Source organism: Choloepus didactylus, assembly GCF_015220235.1.
Source record: "Choloepus didactylus isolate mChoDid1 chromosome X unlocalized genomic scaffold, mChoDid1.pri SUPER_X_unloc1, whole genome shotgun sequence".
Lineage (NCBI taxonomy): Eukaryota > Metazoa > Chordata > Mammalia > Pilosa > Megalonychidae > Choloepus > Choloepus didactylus.
Genome location: NW_023637621.1, coordinates 1,680,963 through 1,691,932, shown reverse-complemented (window position 1 = coordinate 1,691,932; position 10,970 = coordinate 1,680,963). Strand labels below are relative to the sequence as shown.

At 40.9% G+C, this 10,970-nt stretch overlaps 1 protein-coding gene across 1 annotated transcript; it reads right to left on the bottom strand.

The window, feature by feature from the left end:
* On the bottom strand, positions 1-3,702 carry LOC119525838 (phosphatidylinositol 4,5-bisphosphate 3-kinase catalytic subunit alpha isoform-like). Its single transcript, XM_037824641.1, has one exon. It carries the CDS (start codon positions 3,513-3,515, stop codon positions 309-311), a length of 3,207 nt encoding a protein of 1,068 aa, XP_037680569.1. The 5' UTR covers positions 3,516-3,702; the 3' UTR covers positions 1-308.
* Positions 3,703-10,970: the final 7,268 nt, after the last annotated feature.

Genomic DNA, 10,970 nt, shown 5'->3' with positions numbered 1-10,970 from the left:
TTTTTGTTTTGTTTTGTTTTTTAAAAAAGGATACAAACAATCTTCAAAGTTTACCTTTTTGCACTTAAGGCATAACATGAAACTGCGCATTATTCTAAAGCTCAATTTTGAAATGAACTAGTTTAGTGCTATCAAACCCTGTTTGTGTTTACATTATTTAAATTATATAATATTTTATTCTGTTCTTGCTGTAAATTCTAATGCTGTTCATGGACTGTGCAATTCCTATGCAACCAGTCTTTGCCTGCTGACAGTTAATAACAGTGCAGTGTAGAATCCAAATTGTCAGTTTCTCAGTTATCATCAATTCAGTTCAAAGCATGCTGCTTAATTGTGTGGAAGATCCAATCCATTTTTGTTGTCCAGCCACCATGATGTGCATCATTCATTTGTTTCATGAAATATTCCAAAGCCTCTTGCTCAGTTTTATCTAAGGCTAGTGTCTTTCGAATGTATGCAATATCATCAAAAGATTGTAGTTCTGGCATTCCAGAGCCAAGCATCATTGAGAAAAGATTTATGAAGAGATTGGCATGCTGCCGAATAGCTAGATAAGCCTTGTAACACATCTCCTGAAACCTCTCAAATTCTCTTGTCTTTGTGCATTCTTGGGCTCCTTTACTAATCACTATTAAGAAATCTTGTGTCAAAACAAATGGCACACGTTCTCTTTTATAACCAAATTTTTTCTTCTTGTGATCCAAAAAGTGTCCAAAATCTATATGAAACAGTTGTCCGTCATCTTTGACCATGATGTTACTATTGTGACGATCTCCAATTCCCAAAATGAAGGTGGCAACGCAATATCCAGCGCATGAACGTGTAAACAAATCAATGGCTGCATCATATATTTCTCCTTTGTTCTTGTCTTTGAGCCACTGATGTAGCGTGTGGCTGTTGAACTGCAGGGCGCCTTTTAGGCCACCTTTGCACTGAATTTGCATGATAGTGTGAGAACTTCTAACCACCTCAATCAGTCCCACACAGTCACCAATTGACAGACAACCATAAGGTAACATCCGAAGATCCAGACCTTGATTTTGCCAGATATTTTCCATAATGCGAATAATTTGAAGTGTTAGCATATCTTGCCGTAAATCATCTCCGTTTTTAAAGATGATCTCATTGTTCTGAAACAGTAACTCTGACATGATGTCTGGGTTCTCCCAATTCAACCACAGTGGCCTTTTTGCAAAGGACATAATTCGGCACTCTTCAAGCCTGAGATTTCCTAGCTGATGAGCAGGGTTTAGCGGAGATAGAAAGCCTTGAAGAGCATCCATGAAATCTGGTCGCCTCATTTGCTCAACTAGAAACTTCATCTGTACCTTTTGTGTTTCATCTTTCTTCTCTTGTTTGAGAATGTCAGTTAAGTTGATGAGTTTTTCCATAGCTTCCACTTGCCTATTCAGATGCTTCAAATACATCCCACATGCCCGACAATAGGACTCCAAAAGCAGGCCAAACCTCTGACTAACTGTTTTATTGTGCATCTCAGATTTTAAATGCCAAAAGAAAAAGTGACCAATCCTTTGGTTAGTCAATGCTTTCTTGAGTAAAAACCTCACAAGCAGGTTATCCAAATACTGTTCATATTTTAGGACCTGTACTAGCTGAATTAGGTACTGAGAAAGTTTGTCATCTGTTAAATATTTTTCCAAGCATCGAACAGCAAAACCTCGAACCATAGGATCTGGGTAATTACAGTCCAGAAGCTCCATAGCTTGTTCAGGTTTGATTGGAGGCCAATCTTTTACCAAGCAGTACATCTGGGCTACTTCATCTTTAGAATTCCATTTAACCGACAGAAGCAATTTGGGTAGAATTTCAGGAATAGTTACACAATAGTGTCTGTGGCTCCACAGAAAATCCTTCTCTTGTTCAGTGATTTCAGATAGAGGATCTCGTGTACAAATTGCTCGGAGCTGTTCTTTGTCATTTTCTCTTAATTCATTGTCTCTAGCTAGTCTGTTACTCAGTCCTGCATGGGAATAATTAAACCCTGTTTCTCGGGATACAGACCAATTGGCATGCTCTTCAATCACTGACATATCTGGAAACTTTACCACACTGCTGAACCAGTCAAATTCCAACTCTAAGCATGGAGTTTCTTTATTTGGATTTGACCCAGTAACACCAATAGGGTTCAGCAAATCTTCTAATCCATGAGGTACTGGCCAAAGATTCAAAGCCATTTTTCCAGATACCAGAGTATCTGTGTAATCGAATAGGTTTATATTTCCCCAGGCTAGTGGACAGTGTTCCTCTTTAGCACCCTTTCGGCCTTTAACAGAACAAATGGAAAGGCAAAGTCGAGCAGCACGAGGAAGATCAGGAATGTATATATCATAATTCAGCCATTTATTCCACCTGGGATTGGAACAAGGTACTCTTTGAGTGTTCACATTGTCACATAAGGGTTCTCCTCCATGGTAGATACCTGTGCGAACATAGATCTTGTCAATGTCTCGAATATTTACATTCACATAAGTGGCACAAAGAATTTTTATTCTGAGAGGACTATTTATAACCCAAAGGGATTTTGTAGATGTTTCTCCATTCATATATGGTGTAGCTGTGGAGATGCGTCTGGAATAAGATGGCATTGTAAAACAGTCCATTGGCAGTTGAGAGTAGAGGCTTTCTTTGGCCATCAGCATCAAATTGGGCATCCTTCCAAGCATTATACAGCTTCTTATATACTTATATTGACTCAGAGGATATTTTTCTAGGAAGTATTCATCACATCCACATACTTTTAAAATATATTTGCCCTGATATTCTAAAACACAGAGTTTTAGTTGTTCAGATGATAGCAACATACTTCGAGTTTTTTTCCTGATTGCTTCAGCAATCACCTGTTCTGGAACACAGTCATGGTTGATTTTCAGAGTATACTTCTGCTTATCATTATTTGGAGAAACAATCACCCAAATCACTACTATTATTTGCCCTTTATCTAATTTATTATATATGTGCTTTGGCAGTTCCGGTGAAGATTCTACATTTGGAGGGTAGACATACATTGCTCTACTATGAGGTGAATTAAGATCCCTAAGATCCACAGCTTCTTTACAAACATTGAGAATATTTCTTCGGAAGTCCTGTACTTCTGAATCTTTAACCATATCAAATTCACACACTGGCATGCCAATAGCAAAACCAATTTCTCGATTGAGGATCTTTTCTTCACGGTTGCCTACTGGTTCAATTACTTTTAAAAAGGGTTGAAAAAGCCGAAGGTCACAAAGTCGTCTTGTTTCATCAAAAAATTCTTCCCTTTCTGCTTCTTGGGTAACACTTACGAAAATGTAAGAAGACTCATCTTGAAGAAGTTGATGCAGAGGGTATTTTCTTGCTTCTTTAAATAGTTCATGTTTTATAGTAATTAATGTAGCCTCACGGAGGCATTCTAAAGTCACTATCATTCCATTTGGTAGTAAACATTCTACTAAGATTCTTGGGGGCATCAAGTGGATGCCCCACAGTTCACCTGAAGATGGTCTTGGAGGCATTGTTTCTGATTGTTTACAAGTTTTATATACAAAATTACTTTCAGAGATTAGATGCGTGGCTGTCCCAAAGCAGAAACCATAATGAAGCTAAGATCATTCTGGACATGGTTGACTTGTTAAATAGTTGTTTCCTGGCTGCTAGTGATAGATTTTATGCTGTGATCTCGGGCATTCCTCCCAATTCAGGTCGGTGTATGATGAGTGAAAGGTCATGTTTGTCTCCCTGCAGTTATTCCAGCTTATTTACTAGTTATTTCTGGTCTCTTTTTTAGTTGTTCCAAGGGGACTACTTGGCTTCCACTCATTTCTATGCTGCCATCTTAGATCTCCAGTTAGCTCCGGGTTCCTCCAGGCTCCGCGAGTCTAACCGCATCGGGTCCCAGCCCCGCGGGCGGCGGTTCTGAGGGAGAGGAGAGCGGGCAGCACGGCCCCCGCCTCCCGGCCCCTCTCCCCCGCCGTTCCGGAGCTGCCCGGCCGGGCCCGAGCCCTGCCTAGCCACCGGCCCGGGCCCCAGCACCAGCGGCCGCGGCAGCAGCAGCCTAAGACTTCAGCGGCCGCAGCGGCGGCACCGGAACTGCCGCTTTCCCCTTCTGGCTCGTCTTCTCGCTAGCCCCCACCACTCGCCTCCGCCCCGGTCTCCTTTCTCTGTCGCCCCTGTTTTTTTTTTTCCCCTTTTGTTTCCAGAATAAACTTTATTTGGTCTCTTTTTCCGCTCACATCGTGTAAACAAACAACGAACTCTTCCCCACCCCTTCGACTCCCCCCCTCCTCGGGCAGAGGAGGGTAAGAGCTAAAGAGAGGCCGAGCCTACAATGCCCTGGAAGAGATGTCCAAAATTTAGTTTTAAGAACAAATCATTCGTTGTTGTGAATTCGACAGAGATGACCCAACACTTAGAAATGGTGCATTTCGTGGTTCTGTGAATTAGATCTCAATTTTAAAACTCAATCTTTTTGCTGAATTAGTGGTGACGATTGCACAGTTTTGTGAATATACCAAAATCTGTACATTTAAAAGGGTGAATTTTATGCTATGTGAATTGTACCTCAATTTTAAAAAGACCGTTTGTTATTCTGGATTGGAAAATAGTGAGGATGAAGAATCTGTATGGTGCAGGATCTATATTTTCTGTAGCACACCAAATAATTTAACTTGCATGGCCAGTTTCTTTAAACACCATAATTTATGGAACTTAGAATGGGAAGTGAGATCTAGTGGGTTTGTAGCGGTCAGTGTGAAACCCGGATACATCCTGTTCAGCAGGGAATAAAAATGTACTTCAGGGCCACCCTGAGGAACTGGGGGGAAATGCAGAAATAAACTTCCCTACTTGGGAAATTACTGACATTCTCAAGAGCATTGGGGGTTACCAATTTAGTGGGCTGAGCCCTCTGTCTTGGAGCTTGTCTCTGTGAAGCTTGTTACTGCAAAAGAGAGGCTAAACCTGCTTATAATTGTGCCTAAGAGTCACCCCAGAGAACTTCTTTTGTTGCCCGGATGTGGCCTTCTCTCTCTCTCTCTCTCTCTCTCTAAGACAGCTTAGCAGGTGAACTCACTGCCCTCCCCCTATCTGGGACATACTCCCTTTGGTGTAAATCTCACTGGCAACAGGAGACATGACTCCTGGGAATGAGCCTGGACCCAGCATCATGGGATTGAGAAAGTCTTCTGGACAAAAAGAGGGAAGCGAAATGAAACAAAATAAAGTTTCAGTGGCTGAGAGATTTCAAATGCAGTCAAGAGGTCCTTCTGGACAGTATTCTTATATGCTATATAGCTATACCTTTGTAGTTTTTACTGTATTGGAATAGCAAGAAGGAGATACCTGAAACTGTCAAGTTGCAACCCAGTACCCTTCATTCTTGAAGATGATTCTCTAACTGTGTAGTTTATATGGTATGACTGTGTGATTGTGAAAACCTTGTGACTCACACTGCCTTTTCCACTGTATGAACAGATTACTGGAAAAATGGGGACAAAAACTAAACGAAAAGTAGGGTGGGATGAGGGGATGAAATGCTTCGGGTGTTCTTTTTTACCTTTACTTTATTCTTATTCTTATTTTTATCTTTTATTTTTTGGAGTGAGGAAAATGTGCCAGTTTAAATGTATTATGTCCCCCAAAATTTCATTATCTTTGATGTAATCTTTTGCAGGCAGATGTTTTAGTGTTGATTAGATTGTAATTCTTTGAGTATTTCCATGGAGATGTGCCCCACCCAACTGTGGGAAGTGACTCTTTCATTGGATAATTTCCATGGAGGTGTGGTCCTGTCCATTCAGCATGGGCCTTGATTAGTTTACTGGAGCACTATACAAGCTCATACAGAAGGAGCAAGCTTGTCACAGCCAAGAGGGACACTTTGAAGATGCACGAAGCTGAGAGAGTAGCTGCAGATGAGACAGTTTGAAGACAGCCGCTGAAAGCAGATTTTTGCTCCAGAGAAGCTAAGGGAGGATGCCCCAAGAGCAACCAAGAGTGGCAATTTGGAGAGAAGCTGAAGCCTAGAGAGGAACGTCCTGGGAGAAAGCCATTTTGAAACTAGAACTCTGGAGCAGACACCAGCCATGTGCCTTTCCAGCTAACAGAGGTTTTTTGGACACCATTGGCCATTCTCCGGTGAAGACACCTGTTCTAGTTTGCTAATGCTGCCAGAATGCAAAACACCAGAGATGGATTGGCTTTTATGAAAGGGTGTTTATTTGGTTACAATTCTAGGCCAAATTATATAACCCTGATGAAGTGAACAAATCCTAGAGACACAGAAACTACCAATAATGACTTGAGAAGAAAAAAGATCTCAACAGATCAACAAGAGAGAGAATCAGCAATCAAAAACTTCCCCAAAAAAGAAAAGCCCAGGACTATATGACTTCAATGGTGAATTTTATAAAACATTTTGTGGAGGCACAGAAGGTTCCCTGGCTTGGTGAGTTAGTCAGAGAGGCCACCTCCTAAAAGGTTAGGAGAAGGCCAAGGCTGTGTGTCAGGCAATTAAGTTAGAGAATGATGCTGGGCTCCTTCCATGCTTCTGTTTTCCCATCTAGTTCAGAAGAGATTGTTCACTAAGCTTGTTATTGTCCTCAAGCTTGCGCCCAAAAATTGTAAACATGCTAGTCTTGTGATTTTAGAACAAGCAGATCCCTGGGGAAATGGGAAAACAATCACGTAGTCCAAAGGATGCTTATGCTATACAATCTTGCACTAAAAGCCAATAAAGAACTTCTTGTAGCAGAGAGACAGAGTTGGCTCCCTTCTTTCACAGCATTTAAAAAGGAATCAATAACATCATTGCTCAAACTCTTCCAAAAAATTGAAGAGGAGGCAACATATCTGAACCCATTCCATGATGCCATCATCACCCCAATTCCAGAGGGCAGATGAAGATATCACAAGAAAATTATAGAAAACAATTTCACTCATGAACATAGATGCAAAAATCTTCAGCAGAATACTACAACTCTGAATTCAGAAGCGCATGAAAAGGATTATACATCATGATCAAGTGGGATTTCTTTCCAGGAATGCAAGGGTGGTTCAATATAGAAATCGATTCATGTAAAACACCAGATTAGTAGAGGAAAACAACAACAACAACAAAAACAGAACACATGGTCATCTCCATTGACATGGGGGCATTTGACATTATCTAGCACAACTTGTTGATAAAAACATTCAGAAAACTAGGAACATAAGGAAATATCCTTAGCATCAGAAAGGGCATATTCAAAAACCCACAGCTAACATCACACTATACTCAATGATGATAGACTGAAAGTTTTACCCTGAAGAACAAGAAGACAAGGATACTTACTATTCAATATGATACTGGCAATTCTAGCCAGTGCAATTAGGCAAGTGTGCCAATGTGAATGTATTATGTCCCCAAAATGCCATTATCTTTGATGTAATCTTGTGTGATGTATCAGTGTTGATTAGATTTTAATTCTTTGAGTATTTCCGTGGAGATGCACCCTACCCAACTGTGGGTGATGACTCTGATTGGATAATTTCCATGGAGGTGTTACCCCACCTGTTCAGGGTGGGTCTAAATTAAATCACTGGAGCCATAGGAATGAGCTGACAACCAGAAGGAACTCAGTGCAGCTGAGAGTGACATTTTGAAGAGGAGCTACAGCCAAGAGGGACACTTTGAAGAAAGCCAGGAGCTGCAGATGAGAGACAGTTTGAAGATGGCTGTTGAAAGCAGACTTTTGCTCCAGAGAAGCCAAGAGCAACCAAGAGTGACAGTTTTGAGGAGCTGCAGCCTAGAGAGTAATGTCCTGGGAGAAAGCCATTTTGAAACCAGAACTCTGGAGCAGACACCAGCCACATGCCTTCTCAGCTAATAGAGGTTTTCCAGACACCATTTGCCATCCTCCAGTGGAGGTACCTGATTGCTGACATATTACCTTGGACACTTTATGGCCTTAAGACTGTAACTATGTAACCAAATAAACCCCCTTTTATAAAAGCCAATCCGTTTCTGGAGTTTTGCGTTCTGGCAGCATTAGCAAACTAGAACAGCAAATTAAAGGAAAAAAGGCATAGGAATACTCTCCTTATTTGTAGATGACACAATCCTATATACATGCAAAGAGTATCCCAAAAAATCTACAAAAAAGATACTACAGCTAAAAAACTAATTCAGAGGATGGAAGAAGATGGTGGCATAGAGAGGAGTGGAAGTTAGTTAGTCCCCCTGGAACAGCTAATAAACAACCAGGAACAACTAGTAAATAATCTGGAATAACTGTGCTGGGGAAAAAACATGACTGGTCACACACTGTACACCAACATGGATTGGGAGGAATGCCTGAGACCCCAGCATAAAACCTGTAAGTAAAAACTGCAGACCCAAGCTAGCAGCTCCCTCCCCCCATGGCAGCCCAAACAGCAAAACCTCCTGTGATAGCAGCACTCTCTGAGCAAGTGAATAGAGCTCAGTCCAGCTCCAGCTGGCATTTTATTTAACACATGTGGACTCCTCAATACAAGCTATAAATCCCCAACAAGCAGACAGAGGCTTTTAGTGATGACTGGCCTTAAAAAGCCAGAGGATTTCTCTGTACCAGGAGAGGAGCCCAGAGGAACAGGCACTATCTCTGGCTAGTGAGTGAAGCTGGGGGTGAGGCATGGACTAGTCCCAAAGAGGGGCTTTCTGTCCCTTTTTCTCTTTCTCACCCTGGGTGGCTCAGTGGAGAAACCACAACAATTTGCAGTTCACGGCACTCAGACCCAGACAAGGGTGGAAATAACAAAGAGAGAAAAAGAACCTACTTAAATGCTGAAGATCACTCTCTAGGGGTGTATCTTCCCTGAGAGGAAGAGGTGGTGCCCAACCCTACTACCAGCTTCATATTCAGAACCAGACCCCAGAGCCTGGGAGAAAATAGCCAAAAGAGAAACTGGAGGACACTCCTTCTTATACCAGTCAGGAGCAACAGTCTGACAGGTGCACCTGCTGGGCAGCTTAGGGAAAGCACAGCAGCTAGAGGCCTCAATCTTCTAAGACACACCCTTATGGGAACCTGATGCTGAATATTTCCCCCTTCTGAGATCTGAGCCCATTCTGGTCTAGGAAAACCTGACTGGGGTAACCAAGGAGACCAGATGCCTAGACAACAAAAAACTACAACCTACACTATGAAAAATGAAATTTTGGCCCAGTCAAAGGAACAAAATTACACATCAGCTGAGACACAGGAATTGAAACAACTAATGCTAAATCAATTCAAAAAGTTTAGGAAGTATAATGAAAACACTGGGCAAATAAAAGGTAGAAATCGAAAGTTTGAAAAACCAACTGGCAGAATCTATGGAAATGAAAGGCACAACACAAGAGATGAAAGAAACAGTGAAGACATACAAAAGCATATCTCAAGAGACAGAAGAAAACACTCAGGAACTGGAGAACAAGGCACCTGAAATCATACATTCAAAAGAAGAGATAGGGAAAAGAATGGAAAAATATGAGCCATGTCTCAGGGAATTAAATGACAAAGTGAACCACATGAATGTATGTATCATGGGTGTTCCAGAAGAAGAAGAGAAGGGAAAAGGGGCAGAAGCAATAATAGAGGAAATAATCAATGAATTTCTCATGTTTTATGAAAGACATAATACTACAAATCCAAGAAGCCCAGTGTACCCCAAACAGAATAGATCTCAATAGATCTACACCAAGACACTTAATAATCAGATTTTCAAACATCAAAGACAAAAAGAGAATCCTGAAAGCAGCAAGAGGAAAGCCATCCATCACATACAAAGGAAGCTTGAGAAGACTGTGTGTGGATTTCTCAGCAGAAACCATGGAGGCAAGAAGGAAGTGGTGTGATATATTTAAGATACTGAAAGAGAAAAAGCACCAACTGAGAATCCTATATCCAGCAAAACTGTCCTTCAAATATGAGGGAGAGCTTAAAATATTCTCTGACAAACAGATAATGAGAGATTTTGTGAACAAGATACCAGTTAAAGGAAATACTAAAGGGGAGCACTACAGACAGATAGGAAAAGACAGGAGTGAGATGTCTGGAACACAGTTTTGGGTAATGGTAGCAAAACAATGTAAGTACACTGAACAAAGATGACTGTGTGGTTGAAAGAGGAAGGTTAGGAGTATGTGGGACACTGGAAGGAAAGAGGACAGATAAAGACTGGGACTGTATAACTCATTGAAAACTAGAGTGCTCAGCAATTGTGATAAAGTCTACAAATATGTTTTTACATGAGGTAGAACAAATGAATGTCAACCTTGCAAGGTGTTAAAAATGGGGTGGTATTGGGAAAAATACAATCAATGCAAACTAGAGACTAGAGTTAGCAGAAACATTGTATTACACTTCCTTTTAATGTAACAAAGGCAATATACCAGAGCTAAATGCCTGTAAGAGGGGGATATGAGGGAGATGTATGGGAATCTTGGCATTGGTGATGTTGTTTGACTCTTTTATTCTACTTTAGTTTAATTCTGTCTTTCCCTTTGTCACTTTTTAGGTGCCATAGTTTTCCTTTCTTTTCTTTTTGCTTTGTCTCTCTAACTTCTTTGTCTCTTCCTCCTCCTTTGTAGAAGAAATGGAGATGTCCTTATATAGATAGTGGTGATGGTGATGAAAACATAAATATGTGACTGTTTTAGGGAGGCTTCAATTGTTTACTTAAGATGGAACGTATGGTGTGTGAACAAAACTGTCTTTAAAAAAGACAGATTGATGAAGAAATCCTGAGGACACTATATTGAGTGAAATATGTGAGACACTTAAGGACAAATATTGCATGGTCTCACTGATATGAACTAACTATAATATGTAAACTCATAGACATGAAATATACATTACCAGGATATACAATGAGGCTAAAAAATGGGGAGCGGTTGCTTATTATGAGCAGCACTTAAGTGTTTGGAAGTGGACAGAGGTGATGGTAGTACATTATTGTGAGAATAACTA